Source organism: Manacus candei, unplaced genomic scaffold (genome assembly GCF_025592945.1).
Source record: "Manacus candei isolate 608988 ecotype Guabito, Panama unplaced genomic scaffold, ASM2559294v1 h1tg000088l, whole genome shotgun sequence".
Taxonomy (NCBI): Eukaryota; Metazoa; Chordata; class Aves; order Passeriformes; family Pipridae; genus Manacus; species Manacus candei.
This window is the reverse complement of record NW_026138136.1, coordinates 6,592,418-6,610,736: the sequence shown is the minus strand read 5'-3', so window position 1 is coordinate 6,610,736 and position 18,319 is coordinate 6,592,418. Positions and strand designations below refer to the sequence as shown.

At 48.6% G+C, this 18,319-nt stretch overlaps 1 protein-coding gene across 2 annotated transcripts; it reads right to left on the bottom strand.

The window, feature by feature from the left end:
• Nucleotides 1-531: 531 nt before the first annotated feature.
• Nucleotides 532-10,543, bottom strand: IRX4 (iroquois homeobox 4). 2 transcript variants are annotated; one of them, XM_051812756.1, is made up of 7 exons: nucleotides 10,405-10,543; nucleotides 9,810-10,006; nucleotides 5,179-5,337; nucleotides 3,994-4,245; nucleotides 3,332-3,438; nucleotides 2,060-2,382; nucleotides 532-1,869 (listed from the first exon to the last, which is right to left on the bottom strand). In XM_051812756.1, exons 3-7 carry the CDS (start codon nucleotides 5,221-5,223, stop codon nucleotides 1,112-1,114), a joined length of 1,485 nt encoding a protein of 494 aa, XP_051668716.1. In that variant the 5' UTR covers nucleotides 5,224-5,337; nucleotides 9,810-10,006; nucleotides 10,405-10,543; the 3' UTR covers nucleotides 532-1,111. The 2 variants fall into 2 exon arrangements, with proteins under 2 accessions (XP_051668716.1, XP_051668717.1); XM_051812757.1 differs by lacking the exons at nucleotides 9,810-10,006; nucleotides 10,405-10,543 and adding an exon at nucleotides 9,508-9,661.
• Nucleotides 10,544-18,319: the final 7,776 nt, after the last annotated feature.

Below are 18,319 nucleotides of genomic sequence, written 5' to 3'. Positions count from 1 at the left end.
GTCGAGAGCGCTCTTCCTCCCTCTCTCTTTTTGTTGGCTGCACTCTATTTAATGTCAAAACGGTAAAGCATCTGTACTGAAGTGCTGAAATATTCATGGCGGATCAGCGATTCTCCGCACTGGCAGAGGAGCTGGAAAGCTAAAACGGTTCTTTAAAAGATCAAATTTTCCATGTGAATCAATTGCTCCGCGCACGGCGGAGGAGACGCCGCAGCAGAGCCCGGCCCTTAGGGGCCCACTCCCGCCCGCTCGCAGCTCGGGAAGGAGGGGAGAGGGGCAGCGGGGGTGCTCCCGCCCCGTCGGGCCCCCGCTGCCGGCCCGAGCGGCGGCTGGGGCCCGGCGCTGTCCCGCGGAGGCGCGGTACGGCGCGGTACGGCGCGGGGCGCAGCCCAGCATCCCTCCTGCGCGCAGCATCCCTCCCGCGGCTCCGTCCTCAATCCCGCGGCAGCGCTGCGCTGAGCCTCTCTTCCCCTTTCCCGGCAGCCTGTTGACAGTCCTTGCAATTACCGGGACAGGCTCCAAAGGGGAATTTTGAACATAAAAGTTGTTTGTTGCCCAATGCAAAACGCCACCACTTGTGTTAACCTCTGAAACAGACAATTTATTGGAGTGAGCATACCTTTTAACATATTCCTTTTTTTTATCAAGATAAATTTGTGCAGTAGGTGTAAACTTAGTAGAAGTGCTGTTTGTGAATTATATGCTAACAGGGAAATCAGGAGGAAAAACTCTCGAAAAGTCTTTATAACTAATATTGGCATGCCTTAAATTAAATCTGAATTAAAATTTCCCGTTTGTAAACTTTCAGATGTAAACTTTATAAGTAGGTCTACGCTATAGTACGTGCTTTTTGGACATGGAAATTAAATAACTTTCACGACATTGATCCCTTAAAGTCGCAGCCAGGAGAAAATCTTCAGAATAGCAATGAGCAAAGTCTGTTCGCTGAACTGAGCAAACTGAACTTTAAATCCTCGTTTCTGTTGTTTGTTTAAAAAAAAAAAAAGGAAGAAGAAAAAGTTTTATATTTAAATTTAAATTCTTGCAAGTCTCTTTTCAGTGTAGATGACTCTTCAAGCGTTAGAAAGTCCTTCGCCCCTCGGCGGGCCTGTTAGGAACAAAACATTTTGCTTCCTGATTTGGGAAACGCCAGAAACTCTTTGTTTGAGTCATGATGGGCCAGGTTTGAGAGCTGCCCCTTGAGCACATTGGCGCCGTTCCCCACCGCGCGTCCCAGGGCGCCCGTTTCCAGAATGGCTCCTTTGGTGGTAGCCCAGGAAACTGTCGTGTTGCTCAGGGCTTGGTTCAAAGTACTGTGCCTGAACAGGGGGTCGTGAAACACCCCGTCCACCCAGTTCCTGAGGTTGGTGACCGGCGAATCCTGGTGTCTGTCGATGACGCTGACTGAGGCGGGAGCGGCGGCGGCGGCCGAGCCCCCGGGCCGTTTCAGCATGCAGGAGGGGTACTCGGCCTGGTTGAGGGAGGTGGCGGTGTGCGCCAGGGACCAAATCCGGGGCTTCGCCTCCAGCAGCTGCTGCCCCTGCTGGAAGCATATCTTGGACTCGCAGCCGCGCTGCCGGGCGCCCAGCGGGTCGGGGCCGCACTCCTCCGCCGCCGTCTTCAGGCAGCTCCGCGCCCGCTCTGCCGCCGCCGCCGCCTCCTCTTCCTCGTCCCCGGCGGCGGCCGGAGGCGGCATCTTGGCAGGAGGCTCGGCGGCCCTCGGCGGGTGGCTGCCGGGGTGCGGGAGCGGGTGCGGGAGCGGGTGCGGGAAAGGCCGCCTCAGCTCGCACTCCGAGCTCTCCGACTCGGCGGCGTCCAAGTCCTCCAGGTCGCTGAGCTCCAGCTCCTTCTCCTCCTTGCCCGTGGGCTCTGCGGGGCGGGGGCGGGGGAAAGGACAGCAAAAACAAGACACACGGTCACTGTCGGCGCCGCGCTGCCCCGCGGCCGCCCCCACGAGCGAGGCCCGCGGCCGCCCCCACCAGCGAAGCCCGCCCCGGGGGCGAGCTGCCGGCCGAGCCCCCGCGGCCGAACCGCTAAGTGACTGGTTTTAGCAGGGTACCCTCGGCTTTCCCGCTCTTCATCGCCTCTTCCTGCGAACCCTCCTCCTCCTCCTCCTCCTCTTCCTCGTAGGGCCGCTTCTCGTCAGAGCACTTGTTCCGCGGGGGCCAGGTCATCTTGTTCTCCTTCTTGAGCCTCCGGCGGGCGTTGGCGAACCAGGTGGACACCTGGGTGAGGGTCATCTTGGTGATGATGGCCAGCATGATCTTCTCGCCCTTGGTGGGGTAGGGGTTCTTGCGGTGCTCCTGCAGCCAGGCCTTCAGCGTGCTGGTCGTCTCCCGGGTGGCGTTTTTTCTCCGCGTTCCGCCGTCCATCGTCCCGTACCTGCGGGCACAGGGTAGCCCCCGCGGTGTGACACCGCGCCCTCACCCCCCGCGGACCTGCCCGACGCTGGATCCCAAGGCCCCGACCCCCGGCCGCTTGTCTGCAGCACCCCCAGGGGGGTGGCTAGACCGGAGAGGGGGGAGATGGATGAAGATGAAGACAGCTCAGTTTTAAGGAGGATGAGGATAGCTCAGCTTTACGAGGGGGACCTCGAGAATTCGGAACGAGGAAGGAAAGCAAGAAGGAAGGGTTCAGCTAGCAGCAGCACCGGCCAGTGCAAATTCCCGCTGTGCCTTGGCGGTGGTGCCAGAAAGAGGGAAGGAATCGCCTGCTTTTATTTGCGGTAAAGTCAATGTCAACATTTCGGGCAGCAGGGAAATCCTAGCAGCTTGCAAACTCACAGAAATACCACTTTCCTGTCCTTTGATTAGTCCTCCCCAAACAGAATTCATCTAGGTGACCCCAGGGTGTAAGTGTTAATAGAAATATATTTCCTCTTACTCCTTTTATTTGTAATCTCCTCTACCCTTTTGTTCCTGAAATTGTAGGAACGTAACGCAGATGACACTGGGTTGCGACTGAATATTTAATGCACATCCTCCAGGAAAGGTCACCGGCGCCCAATGGGCCTCCGAGCTGGAAACGGTGTGTAAGTGGGTTTGCGCTGGTTTAAAACTAATAAACATACACCGGATGCCCAAGCCTGACTCCGCACAGGAAAAGATAATTACCACCCCAGTGGAGAAGGCTCGCCCCCCGCTCTGCCGCCCTCCCGGGGAGGCGGAGGACCCCGTGTCGGTGTGGGAAAGGGGAGGCGACATGTCTGGGGCCGGGAGATGCTGAGCGGCGAGGAGGCAGGTTGGCGGGGCGGGCGGGAACGGGATGTCGGGGAGGGGACGGAGGAGGAGGGAGGGCAGCGAGCGGGGCCGGGAGGGGTGTGTGCGCTTACCTGTCGTACTGGTACTGGCTGAGGGTGTGATCGTAGGGATAGTAGGCAGTCGCCGGCGCGATTCCCGCATGCGCAGACCCGCTCCCGTCCTTCGCATCCAAACTGTTCTGCAGGAGACACCGCGCCGCCGCCCTCAGCCCCCACCGCCGGGAGAGCCCGGGACCCCGCCCTGGTTCCCCCGCCCGGGTCCCGAAGGGGCGCGACGGACCTTCCCGGAGGCCCCTCGGCCGCGGCAGCCAGCGAGATCAATAGAGACATTAACTCGCGCTGTTACGGTGCGGGGGGGGGGGGGAAGAAAAAAAGAAAGAAAAAAGGCTGTCTGGGAAGAGAGCATCATTCTTTGAGAGCCTGGGTCTGAGTCGCCCTAAACTGCCCGCCCCGCCGGGCCCTCCGCACTCGGCCACCAGCTCGTCAGGCGCGACTTTTAATTGCGTTACCGTGAGGACGGAGCCGCCGGGCTGGAACAGCTGCGGACCGCGGCGCTGGACGCGAACGCGGGGAGCGGCACGGCGGAGCGGGGGTTCGCAGGAGAAGCACCCGGGCTATCCCCGCCCGCGGAGGGGTCCCGCCGACCAGCCTTGGCCCCTGGGGGCTAGGGGCTTGGGAGGGGGGTCGGGGCTGGCGGGCGGGAGCATCCATGCCCCGCGGCGGCGGGCGCTTACCAAGGAGTAGAAGGCGGGAGCCTCGGTGCCGTAGGTCACGTAGTTTCCATAGCCCTGGGGCCCGGTGTAGGGCCCACCGTAGACCCCCAGGGCGGCGGCGGAGTTGAGCTCGTGGCGCGCGGTGGCGAGCAGGCGGCTCTCGTACACCGGGCAGTACACAGGGGTCTGGGCGGAGGCGGCCGCCCCTGTCTCAGCCAGGGTCCGGCCGCTGGACTCGCAGCACGTCGTCAGGGAGTTGGTGCTCATCAGGAACTGGAGGGAAAGAGAGCGGAGCTGAGCGCGGGGGGGAACTTCCCGAAGTGTAACCAAGTTTGGGTTCGGTTGTTTTTTTTTGTTGTGTGGTTTTGGTGAGTTTTTTGTTTGGTTTTCCTTTTTTTTTTTTTTTTTAATCAGGTCCCAGCTTTGGGGTGTCGCCCGTCCTCCTCCCTCCCCTTCCGTATTTTACTTCAATCGTGATAGAAACTCTCTGGAGAAACGCAGAAGTGCTAGTATTTTATCAGGTTTTTTTTTTTAAAAAAGACCCCACAACAACAACAACAACAACCAAACGCCTCGTGACTGTGGGCATTTAATCCTCTGTAATGCATTCCTCCGGCCCTCTGCATTTAAAAACTAACTTTTCTGGGATGTTCTCAGAAGACTGAGGTTTACACCGGTTTCCTCCTCTTGCAGCACAATGCTTCCCATCTGCGTTTTTAAACCTTTTTTTCGAAGTCACTCATGCATATTTATTTTGACTGCAGATTTGTAGCAACCACGCACGCATCTGCTATTAACCTGATGGCTTAGAATATCTCATTCTGTTTGTACGGGCCGGACCTCCATGCGTCCATGTTTGATTGGTAAACTGTGAATTTAATCATGAAAGAGGAAAAAAAAACTAGAAAGGAGAGAGGGAGAGGGTGGGGGTTGGGGGATGTCTAACCCCCTTTCTCACCTCCCTCATCTCTGTAATCCTCCCTCACGAGTCATTATCACCCCCAAACACCCTAATACAGCGTGTTCCTTCCCATTTTAAAATCGGTGCGCGACACAGAACTTGGGCATCCTGGAAAGCTGCGAAGCGAGCAGCCGCTCTGCCGCTGCCGCATGCGGGAGAGGATCGCTGCCGCCCTCAGCCCGGACGGAAGGCATCGATAAAGACTGAAATGCAGTCAATTAACGTTGGTAGGCAAAAAGTCTTACCTGGGGTGCAGAGGAGTAAGGGTAGCCAAACTGAGGATAGGACATGGTACAGAGGCTCCCAGTTATCTAGAAACAAGGCGAGACGTCTGATCTGCACGCTATTGCAGCCTGACTCTGCTCTGTTGTACCAATTGATTGGTAACCACAGGTCCCTAGATGCTTATAGGACGAAGCAGAAAAGCACATTTACTTTATTTACATGAAATCTTAAACTTTTTTTCCCCCCTTTTTAAATATATACAGTGATTTTAGCGCCTTTCTTACTACGAAACAGAAATAATTGTTACATTGGCTCCAAGGCTGGCATACGTGATGGTAGAAATACATACTTTGCACCCACGGAAAAAAAGAAACGTGATACAAACACATCAGTTCACAAGCACGTTGTGTTAAAAGAGTCAAGCCTCTGACGTCACGCAAAACCTATTCAAATTAACCTGCCTGTAAGTTTAACACTCATTTTCGGGAACCTTTCCCCTGGCGTGGAAAATAGACTCTCCAATATCGCTTTCAGAGTGCCTAATAAGGGTGAGAGTTTGGGAAGCTCTCTGGCAGCGGCAACGCCTGCTTGCAATATTTATATATATTTCTGCGGGCAAGGGAAGGAAATGAATGTTTTTAATCTGAAGGATCAATGTTGTATCAGCTAAGATTTTCCCTCACCCTCCTTAGTCACTGAAAGGCTAGTAAGCACTTTTAATTAGAAATTAATTAATGAGCAGCTGCTTCTTCCCACCCCACAGTAATAATTAGTCTCAATTACAAACAAGACATATGAAGGGACACACGACTGAGTCTTCATTTAAGATTTAATCAACAGTTAAAATTAGCACTAACGCTGACAATAAAGCACATGATAAGCAATCTCGCTTTTCTTTTCCGCTTTTATTCCAGAAGTGTGATTACAGGTAGAAAACCTTACAAGCATCTTTCGGGTAATAATGGAAAAGATGTGACTTTTCACGTTAAAATGACTTTGATCCCATCTCAAAACTCCAACACCCCCTTCTACCCAAACCATCCTACCGCTGCCATCAGCCTCCCTACCCTCTGGGGAACTGGGACGCCCCCCACACACGAGTAGGCAGCATCCCCTTCTGCTTCACCCTCGGAGGGAGCAGGAATGGGCCGTCAGGGGAGGATGCTGGCAGCCCCAGCATCTCCTCCTCGACGGCCGATGCCACCGAAGCAGGGCGAGCAGGCAGCCCCCGGGAGGATGGCAGAAGGAGAGGAGTCAGCTCCGAGGCTGAAGCTGGGCTGCTGGTGCGGTTGAACGCTGCTCTGTGGTGTGCAGACTTGCTCAGAGAGATTCCTGGGTTCAGACATGTGAATAGCCCCAGGGTCACACTCTAATTAATGATGATGTTCTCTTCTTCTCCCCAGCTGGAAGACTGCCTCCCAGAAACGAATCTGCCCACACTGACAGCTCGATTGAGGGTGATTGATGACTATCTGGAGACCACAGTACACATAATATAATATCTGATGCGTAATTGCTTTAATTTACAGATGAAAATACTAGTTCTGGGATTGAGTTAGACTACAACAAGAGGCATTTTATGGTGCTTTAGAGTGTTTGCGAATAAAATATATCAGATACAGTACATGCAAATTTTCCTGACAGCTCAGTATCTGTAGCCTGGAGAAACGTACAAAGAAAGGGAGTCAAATGACATAAATAATTTGTTTGGAATTCTGTATTGATTTTTGGAGGGGAAGAAACTGCTTTTTCTTTCCTCACCTGAAATGTTAATTCCCTTTTCTTTCTGGGAATATTAATAACTTTGTCATTGAGTTTCTTTTACAGAAATGCGCCCACATTCTTCTTCCTATATTATACCCCGGTGCTGCCAAGGTATAATGACACTTTTAGAGACTCTTTACGAGCAGCTTCCTTCTGTGCGGCATACTGACGGGCTATCGCATTGTTTGTGAAGAAAAGACACCCAGTGTTTACACAATGGTATGCACGCAGTGTTCGGTGCTACTCCCTCTGCCTTCTGCGCCCATTGCGCTGGGGGATGTTTGTTTAAGCTCCGGAGTAAAACTCACCGGTGCTAGGAAAGAAAATAGTTGCACTTATCTCAAGAGTGGCTCGGCGTAAAGCACTATAATTAGCTGGGAGAGCTGGAGAACTGTCTGAAGAAGTCCTCCCAGTTTTCCAGGCTACAGTTTGGAAAATGTCCTAGTGTTGTGGGTTTGGGGTTTTTTCCCCCTTCTTTTGATAATACTGCAGATGTCAACTCCGCAGTGGCCCACAGAATACTACAGGTTTTGATATTTAGATGAGTCTATTAAACTTTAAAATACAAGGAAAAATTCAATATTTATGGTCCTTGTCTATTTATATATCACAGTTGTCTTTCACTGTGCCATGCAAATACTCTGTGCTCATTTTTGCACTGAACTTTCCTGTATTAATCATGATAATTATTTGTCATTTTTCTTTGCAGCCTGCCTGCTCTATTACTCTACCCCTGGTCAGCTTTGTGTCAGTTCCAATCTGTATTCCCTAGAAAGCAGTCGTCAAAATAACCCCACCAAAACAAACAAACAAAAAGAAAAGCGACAAAAATACTTAATAACCTTAAACGCTAAAAACTGACATTACGTCTTTCCCCACTGCTGATGTCTTGTTTCACTTACAGTCTACAAATAATGGCCCTTTGTTGATAAGAAATTCAACACAATTATATTTCATCTTGAATTTTTGGTACCAGAGCACAAACATGCATTAAGCCCCACAATGATTTAAAATAACCTTTGTGGTTCTTGCACATAAACAACGTAACACTGTTCAAATCCAAGCAAAGACGCTTAATGCTGTGGGCTATATCCTTAAGCATTTGGAAAATGCAAGTCTTTGCTGTGCAATAAAAATTGATCCTTGTCAAAGCCCCTTTCCTGTACAAAGCGGTTAACAGCTTTCGAGAAAGAGAAACACACACACTGCTTTCTCCAAACTTTGAGCAAGGAAACCCATCGGGATCAATAGAAAACGCTGGAGAGTTCCCTTCTGGTCAGAGCCAGCCTGCACACCCAGGCAAGCAGGTATTTCCCATCCAAAGACCAACCAGGTCTCTCTCCCAGGTCTATGTATTTCTTGTCCAAGAACCTGGAGCCAATGCTCATACAAGTTTTATTGTAAAAGCATGGAATGAGAAGGAAACACTGTGATTCTGGAACAGGCCACAGCAGGTAAAACAGAACCTCTTCAGGATTCATGCTTTGATGGACGTCTTCAGGGACATGATCTAAAGGCAGTTAATGCAGCTACACTTACTATCAGCGTTTTCATCGCCTTCTCTTTTGGAAGGGTTATTGCCACTCCTGGAAATATTTCAGCAACGGAATTTGCTTATGGGCTAAACAGACTTTAGAAAGCTCATTCAGTCAAGTTTGCTTTGTTTTCATATTATAGATTTAAAGCAACCTTGACACCACCTGACAAACACTGTGAAGCTCTACATATTGCCCATTTGGAATCTGACATGGAACTGAGGGCAGCCTACACAATTTTCAAGTAGATTATCTCATAAACTCGCTATCAATATCAAATACGATCCCCCCCCTCCCCCCCGAGCCTATTTAAGATGTAACTGCACCTCTTTCACTCTGAATCAAGGGACAGCGAACCGATGCTGCCGACCTGCACAAACCCATGCCATGGCTTGGGCTCAGCAGAGCCATGATGACCAACAGAACGGTTGCATAAGAAGGAGTCGCTAATTAATTTACTCAGATTACAACTACAAGTAAAATCAGTTGTTCAAAGCTATCCATTTGAATGCTTTCATTTTGTAAGTCTTCAATCCCCTTGGCAAACAATCTAGATTAAAGCAGAAAGGCCTCACATGCTCATTCTGTTCTTTGTATTTATTAACTTTTCACACTTAAGTACTAGAGCTAACACTTTCTCTCTCTCTCTCTCTCTTACACACACACACACACACACACACACACACACACACGCACGCACGCACACACACAAAACTTTTCAGCAAGAGAAGCAAACGCTGTAACCCTGGCAGCTGCTCTATGGCTATAGATGAACCCTACAACATTCCCACATTTACCTGCTCGGTGCAGAGCATCACAACTACGCTTTCATTAGCAAAGTAAAGATTGTATAAGGTTTCCTTTACCAGCTCCTGTACCCCCAGTGCCGCAGACCCGCAGGCATTCAGGCGCCACCACCTTTGAGCTTTCTGGCAGCCGACAGCTTCAACTTACTTCCCTACGAAGGTAAAACTTTACTGCTTGCGAGGTCAAATTCTATGCCTTTTAAAGTTCTCCTTAAAATCCAGAAAGTTTGACTCGGTACCTTACCTTAGCGCTCGTTGAATATCATATCCACACCCCCTTCCCAAGAAATAATACACATATGTTACAAGACATTTGCCCTCTGTCCTAGGTAAAGATTGCACAAAGCCAAATGATTCATCACAGATAGTTTCTCTTCCCTCCAGCAGTTCGTTTTCAGCTGCCTTGCTGCTAAAGCAGGCTCCGAAGGAGGAGGGGGGGATAAGCCCCACTGCTCCCCCCACCCCCCGCTTCCGTAGAGAGAGAGACACACACACACATATACACACACACAAACATCACCACCAAAAGAAGAAGAAATTTTTTACCTGCGATCACGCCAGGTTTCCGCTAAAACCTGGTAGCGACGGCTGTGCCATGGCAAGGCTTCTCTCCTCTGGTCTGTGCTGGCCGGCGTGGCAGGGAGCTGCGGGGAGCTAACGCAGACATGTCTCAGTGCGCGGTACCTGCGCGGCGCGGCAAGGAGCCTTCGGTCCCCAGGCGCCACAGCCACTTCACTAACCCCCTGTACCAGAGTGACGCTCAAGTGAATAGTTCCACTGATTACACTCTTTCCTACTGATTAACACTTTCCAACACGACCAGGCACTCCACTTCCAACTTTTCCCGTTTTAAAACAGAAGCAGACGGCACCGCTTGCTTCCGCGGGTTATAAACGCCGTCTGGGGCGTGGGGGACACCATAATTAATAGCAGGTTAGTAAAATTAGTGCTGCCACTCCAATTGTTGTCCTTGTTGCCAACAATAATTGCATTGATTCTGGAAGGACACGAATGTCCTCCATTTAACCTAATGATCTGCGGGTTGCACACGCTGTACGGCAGCCGTGGCGGTGATTAACTGCGCGCACCTCCAAACTATCATTTATCTCCGCGAGTCACGACTGAAAGGCGCTAAACTTACAGGCAACTCTCCCTGCCTCTCTCGCCGTCTTTGTTTCCCTCCCGCTGGAGGAGGCGGGCTGGGACGTCGGCGTAGCCCTGCGCGCAGGAGATGGGCACCTGTACCTGTCCCCCTGGCCGCCTCGGCTTTATTCATAGCCCGAGGGCAGCGCGGCGGAGCCGGGCGCCGAGGAGCTACCGGGGGCTGCCTGGGCCAGCGCCCCCCGGCCGCGGGGAGGGAGCAAGGGGGGGTGGCGCGGCAGCGCCCGGCAGCGGGGACCCGCTCGCTGCAGCGCCCCCGGGGTCGGCTATGCCGTCGCCGCCCGCCCTGGGGGCAGCCCCGCGGCCTTCCTCCGGGGCGGGGAGGGATGGGGGGTCAGCGGAGCGGGGAGGGGGCAGGCACCGGCGGCAGCCGCAAGCAGGTAGAGAGCAGGAGCGTTTGCTCCCGTTTTGTCCTCTCCGTCCTCCTGCGCCCGTCCCTCCGTCCGTCCCGCCCGGTCTCATCCGCCGGCTGCCACCGCCACCGGCGCGCTCTCCCGCGAAGTTACTCGGTTCCGAGGCTGGGCGAGCCGGCAGGGAGACCCCACTCCGAAATGCCTTTCCCGGTGTGCAGCCTCCCGCCACCCTCTCTCAGTCCCGGGCGCCCAAGGCCGCTCCGGGCTACGGCCCGGTGTCCAGGGCCGCGCAGCGCCCGGGATCCCCGCGGGAGCCTGTGCATGCCAAGTTCCACCGCGCGCTCGGTACTTTCTTTTCTTAATTGTTTGTTCAGCAGGAAAAGGGACAAATCGGAGTTGACAGAAGGGGGAGGAGGGATCAATATCATTCCTGTTTAAAGGCGTGAGCCTGGGCAGACGTCTCAATAAGACAGAGGAGGAGAAAAAGAAAGTATTATATCCTACCTAATTAAGTGAAGACAAAGAGGTGTGGGGAGAAAGGTTCAGCAGAGGTGGGGCGGCAATGGGAATTTTTAAGCCGGTGTCTTCCCACAGTAACCACCAAGGCTGAACAGTAACGTTAATAGGGAACATCTGTACATCGACAGATTTATTCTTGCCAGGGCTCTTTCATGCCTGTGTCATTTGCATGGCCCCGTGCTCGTAATGTTCGACACACGCTGCACCTTGTAGTGCAATGACAGGGTAAATCTGATGAATGCTGAAGCTGGGAAATCCTCCTCTCTTTCCCCTTTCTCCCTCCTCGGATTGCCCTTGCAGCTTCCAAGGCGGGGAAACCACACGGAGAAAGAGAACGTGAGCCTTCTCCCCATCTGCACTTGTAAACAGAAAGCCAATCATGCCACGAGCCTTTGCATTTTAAAGCGGAGTAACAAACCCACAGCGACGTGGATGCCCTGGCTGCCCGCCCAGGGCTGTGTCCCCGCCGGCGGGACGAGGGCTCTGCGGCTCGGACAAGGGCATCGCGCCGCTCCCCAGTCTCCCCATGGGACCCTTACGCCCTCCCTGAACCCTCCGGGGGGCGCAGGAGGCGTCTGCGCTGCCCCTATCCCGGCCCCGCGGGTTTGGACTTTTCCTTCCTTCCCCCGGGGAGGCCCGTCCCGCTGGCGCTGCCCCGAGGCTCCCGCCCCGGGCTGCCTCCGAGCCCGGCTGCTCGGCTGCAGGCAGACCCGGCTTGCAACGGGGCCGAGGCCCCTGGGACAGCTCTGTGCCTGCAGTGGGGAGCCGTCGCCCCCGGTGGGGACCCCGCCGCCTCCCCCCGGGGACCCTGTCCAGCCTCCCGCCTGCCCGGGCCGTGTTTTACAGAGCGGGGTGACACCATCCACCCCTCAGAGGCGGCACCTGCCCTCCGGCCCAAATCTGCTTTGAGGGCACCGGGACCTCATAGTCTGTTCCTCCACCCCTTTCCCCGGCCCGGAGCCGGGTGCCCAGCCAGCAGCCGTCCTTCCTTTGCCCGGCGGCAGAGTTGCAGCGGGGGAGCTACGGGGGTGAGGTGCTGGGGGGCTGCTGGATGCAGCTGCCCCCTGCCCTGAAATACTATGTTCATGCTTCAAAAAGCAATTTTTTATACTAACAGCTACCATCAGTAACAGTACATTAATATGAGTCTTTCGTAATACCTCAGGTCCATGAGATCAGCATTTTTAATTATTTCAGTGATGGTTAAAAGAAGTGAGCAGACTCTTGAGTCTGTCTTTTCCAATTTGCTCATGTTGACCTGCACACCTTGGAAATTGCCACCCATTGCCACTTTGACCTATGCAGCAGAAAGCACGGTGGCTTTCTGTCAGACACTGGCCTAGCCAGTCAGGAGGGCAACCAAAGTGAACAGAGCTGAATTCCCAGTGGACATGCATGCAGGTCAACCATAGTGACACGGTGGACACTGAGGGAACACTGGTTATGGGTAAATCTGGGAAGGTGCTTGCAACCATGGCAAAAGCTTTTGGGAAGCGGTCCCAAAAACTCATGGGCCAGAGTCCATGGCTGGAAGGGCATTTGTAGATTTTGTTTCATGTAGTTTGTGGTGTTGTTACAGATTCTCTTTCTTCCTCTCTTTTTTTTTTTTTTAAATGACCAATAATGCTTTTCAACTATTTTCAATGTTTCAGCTATTAAAAGGTGTTCTTTTCGGTATAGAAATGCTCCTGGCATTCTTTGGCATTCTTTCCTATTTCTGTAGCTACAGCAATGCCCTCTCTGCTGTGAAAAAGCCATTATTAAATGATACCAAGTGGTTAAAACCCTTAATTTTCCATGTCATTAGACAAACAGCACTGGTGATAGCACCACATATTTCCATTCAGAAAGGGAATGTCATTTAATTGTCAGTGTCAATTCCTTCAGCACCATGGCTGTACTTTGAAGACCTGCTTTCTAAGATGTCAGAAGGGAGAAAACACCAGCTTGATCTCTTACTTTTTTGGCCTTTATTTTCCTGTAGAGGTTACTAAATCACACTTAGTCAAGGAATAATATACTAATGTGTGTATCAGAACTCATGTTCACTGTGAAGGTCCTAGAAACACATTAGCTAAATCATGAAACCGCTGATATAATTTACTTAACTAGAATAATTTAACACAAAAGCCAACATAATTCAGAATGTAGTAAATACATGGATAGAGATCAGATTTTCACTGGACGTATTTTTGTCCTCATCTGGTTTGGGTGCCAAGTTTTATGCTAGCTTCAGAGCAGCAAGGTTTATCTTAATGTGTGGGGATCCACACAGGTACATTTCTTTTCCTTTTCTCACATTAAATTCATTATGTGATGTTCAAAAGACTGATGCACATTAGAAAACCTTTAGGCATTTCAGTATAACAGGGATGGTTTATTAAAAGGATAGGTTATTACTTTGAACAATGACTTCAGCATGTACATTTAAAAGTAAAATGTTTATCTGATACTGACCTGTATTGGTCAGAATCTGTACAACTAGACTTTTATTCATAAATACATGCCTAAACTAATAAACCACATTTATTTTCAGATCCCGTATGGTCATCTGAGGGTCTTTTGTAGTCCACAAAGATACAGGCTCACAATTATTTTTTCAATAATTTTTGTAAGCAAGTATTACCCTAATTCCATTTGTGAGCCCATGATTTTGAGAAGATATTTATTTGTGGTAGAAAAATAGCTAAGGTTGTCTTAATGTACTCAGTATGTGGATGGGTGGAGAGGATTATTTTTTAGAAGGAAAAGAGCGTAATTTTAAAGATTTAGAAGCAGAACCATTTCAAGCCTCCCTGAAGACCCTGAAAGGCAGAAGATACCAAGTGAGTCATCAGTACCCAGTTCTCCTTCCTGCACTGCAGTTTTGCCCAAGCAGGGAGGGCAATCTGAGCCTGCAGACCTTGCCCAGGTGAGCAATGCTCCAGGTGAAGCTCCAGGGAAGCAATATAGCAATAAGCTCTTTCCTCCCTGTTACACAACTAAAGAGACGTGGGCCGTGGGTCTAATCCCACCAATCTTCCCATGAGTGAGTAGTTCTGTAAAATGCTACTCGTGAGTGATCACTTCTTGCACAGAAGGGATTACAGTAGAGAACTATTTATGTCTCAGAAAACAAAGACGCAATTAAAGCAGCGTTTGTAGTTTTCAGTTAGTGTTATCTTCCAATACAAGATGAACCATCATTTTTTTTCTGCTAATTATTTTCATTAGCTGTTTTAACTCTTCCTGAGAGCTCTTAATAATTGCTTCAGAGCAGAATGTGTAAAACTGAAAATTATTTATGGCACTGATTAGAACTACAGAATACTAATATGGGTAGTCAGACATAATTCACCATAGCAGGAAAAGCATTATTTAATTGTTTAATATAGAAGTTTAATTGTGCTTGCATACAATTATCACGTAAATATCACTGTGATCACTTTAAGAGGTTATTTCTAAGTGTGCCAAAATTCTGAAGCAATCTGAAAATAATTAATTTTTTTTCTTACCTCCCTTCACAAGTCTCTCAAGTGCACTATATGTTTTAACTTAAACCAAAATATAGCCAAAGGCAGACAGGAGTTCCAACAGTGACCAGTGTAATACTCACTGCTTTTAATTACTGTAACAATAAATCACACAGGAATGTCCTCCAGGAACTAAATGATTTTCTAAAAACATTTGAGAATATTTTTGAAATTCAATTAATTGAAGGCACCAGATAAAAGGTACACATTCTTAATGGCTATAAAATAACCCTAAGGGATGTAGCTGAGCTCCAAGCTTAACTTCAAAGTGTGACAGAAATACTTACTGTATTACTTTAAAAGTATTCAGATCAATGAATCAGTTAAAATTACTTATACATTTACCAACCTTTTCATTTTCTTTCTGAATATGATAGAAAAAATTGCTCTCATTTCCCAGGACACAAAAAGCAGTTGAGACCTGTAAAAGAAATTGTAATTAAAGCCAGCCTTCAGTCAAAATTGGTATTATGAATTTTTGGTTGACACAAGATAAAGGGGCCAGGGAAACATAAAAGTGGCTTGATAAAACATACATTTAGACATTTTATAATGAAAATTAACTGGTTTGTGGAGATATTTCAGGTTCTGGGATTATATCTGTCCTTGTTAAAGTCAGTAAGCGGTTTTCTGCTGAATTCAATAGAACCAGAGTGTCATCCTGCCATTTGTATTGTGTACATCTGGGTGTACCTGACCAGCTATCACATTATGGCCCAAATCAGTTATCTCTTTTTTTCTTTTTTTTTTTTTTTTTTTGTTCCAGCTCCTTGGGCTAATCATGCTACTTTGAACACTCACATGGCTTTGCAAGTTGCTAAACATCTCAAACAGTCACAGCATGCCTTCAGCTTTTGCGGGTAGTACTCTGATGTAGGATGCCGGCTAACGCTCACTAGGATCCTACTCTATGAGTAAATACCTTGATATTTTGCCTGTAGCTCTTGAGCATCAGAGTTTGCTTTAAAATAGAAGTGTTTAAACCATCACAAATTTTCTAATTTGTGAGGTGCTTTTATAATACAGTGTGACTCAACAGCAGGAAAGTGTTAAGAAATATGTAGAGGCTGAACTGTTACTACCAGCCAATTTTTTAAGTGCTCTGTTCTGCACAGCTCTTCCTTCCCCTCTGTAATCTCAATCTATAGCCATGCACCCAGGCCTCGAAAACAGATCATAGGCCCATGGTCATCATTCATGGCTGGGCTTCGTGAACGAAGATTTGGGAAGGGCTCTACCCATGTTTGTTGCAAGCACGCTGGTGGCTGAAAAGGCCAATACGAGATAGGCATGACCTAGGCATGATAGGTTGCAAAAGGCACAACAGAAAGACTCCTTAGATGGTATATTTTGCAAGGCACGATTCTTTCTGCGTTGGAATGGTCATCATACCATGGAGATAAGGATTAACTTCTAACCTTTGCAAAATGGCTGCTTGTTAAAAATATTTGACAATACGTAATAGTTAAACTGCATATGTATTATTAGTGCAGAAAGTTTAGGAATAGTGGAACCAGAATTATGCACACATTTACATTCATGCATGTCTCTGTGCTCTTTTATGTACAGATACAGGGGAAATAATGCAGAGAAGTGTCTGTATTGTATGAAGGGACTATATTCCAAGAGAAGACTGAAAACAGTCTGCTAAAGACTAATTGCAATATTTTTTGATGGGTACTTATTTTCAGTGCTCACTGATAATTTTCTTAGTAGCATGTTAACGTTTTCTCTGTGTTTAAAACACATTAAAGTGAGATGGTAAAAAAAATGACAACAATGCTGAAGAGATAAATGCATCTTTATCCTTTCTACTTCTTTTCTTCAAGCATTCAAAATCATAAACATCATAAGAATCTTCGAGTATTTAATGTTGATATTATGTCATGAGAATATAAAAATTTTCTATAGCTCCATGCAGTAATTCTGCACCCCGCAGGTGTGAGTTGGGTGAGAGGGTCACTGAGCCTTGGAAACATCCACAGCATATTTCAATTGCAAAAATACAGTCGCTGACAATACATGTGTTATATAATAGTAATTTTTAAATAGCATGGAATGAATAGAGTAAAAGACTAAAATGACCAGCAAGATTCGGGTTTCATCAAAGAACTCTCTTTAACAGGGGTAATAAAATAGTAAAAAATATTTAAATCAGGGACTGCAGACTGTAGAAGACAGTTTGATATGTTTAGTTTGACGGGTAAATACCCATAACACTCACAACAGACTCACATTCACCAAATCAGCACCCGTGATCTGTAGCCAGGTTCAAATCAATTCAGCATAAAACCCCCTGAGCTTTCTGTTAAATGTTTGTTCCACCAATTACTCTAAACCACTGTTCACAAGTATTTAAGAACTTTTCTTTTCTGGAGACTTTTCAGTCAAAGGTTTTTTTTCCAGAACAGTTAGGTTGTTTTCTCAAAAGGTCTGTTTGTCTAATAAAGGAACACACAGATTTATGAGTATAAATACCTCCATAAATTCTGAGAAACTGTAGAACATTCCTACATTTCCCCCTCTTCTCCCTCCTATTTTGAAAATCAATAAATATTTGAACACTTTTTTTTTCTTTTTTAACCTGTGGTGAAATGGTTGAACTGAAGTAATACAGAAGAGATGAAGTACAAAACAAGTCAGAATATTGGCTTCAGATTAAATCTGAGTAAATCTGGGATAATTTACCTAGAAAGTAGAACCATTTCATTGAAAATACATGTCAGGTAAGGTTAAATATGGTAAAAAAAGGAAAAAAGTACACTCATATGGATAATTTTTAGGTTTGCAAAAAGTCCGTGCAGATAACACATGAAATGTAGGCATGTTTGTTGCAAGGTGCTATGTTTCCTCTGCCTTACATTTTCCAGTTAACAGTCCTCCCCCTTCCCTCCCAAGCATCTGATTTCCTAGCTCAGTTCTAAGGACACAGACAGCAGGAGATGAGGGATTTCTGCAAAATCCTCATTAATGTTGAAAGAAGAGCCTGCCTTGGGAAGGATGACTCAGTTTCCTGCCTTTGCCCATATCCAGAGGCAGCTGTGGGAGGCGACAGAGCAGACACCTGCAGCACACATCCCCAGAGAGTGTGCCCTGTTTGACATTTCAAGCCTTGCACAAAGCTCCCTGTTGTGCTCTGTTCCCATGCCAGCCTATTTTTTCAGGTGGAAGCAGAGCAGAGTAGGACAAGAACTGCTTATCCAGGAACCAAGAAAATGTCACACTCAAACCCAGAATGGTTGGGGATGTATCAGAGCCAGGGGTGACATTGCTGAAGCTGGTTACTGCAGCTGGCCGCACATCACCTAGAGGAAACTTCACCTAAGGCATCATGACGGAGCCAAAGGTCAATGACAGCCCATGGCACCACAGCCATTTCCAGATGCTCCAGCTTTCACCCGAGCTGCAAAAGGATGCCTATTGCCAATTTGGCCAGGTGGCCGTGCCAGCTGCTGGCTGCTTGTGGTCAGCCAAATGAAGAAGTCTGAGTGGACAAATGTGAGAAAATCTG

Excerpts from the sequence above, each read along its gene's own strand:
- IRX4 (XM_051812756.1), bottom strand. The coding sequence starts at position 5,223 with ATGTCCTATCCTCAGTTTGGCTACCCTTACTCCTCTGCACCCCAG. Across the intron at positions 4,246-5,178 it reads CTTACTCCTCTGCACCCCAG|TTCCTGATGAGCACCAACTC; the intron begins GTAAGACTTTTT and ends CTTTCCCTCCAG. Across the intron at positions 2,383-3,331 it reads AGCCAGTACCAGTACGACAG|GTACGGGACGATGGACGGCG; the intron begins GTAAGCGCACAC and ends CTGTGCCCGCAG.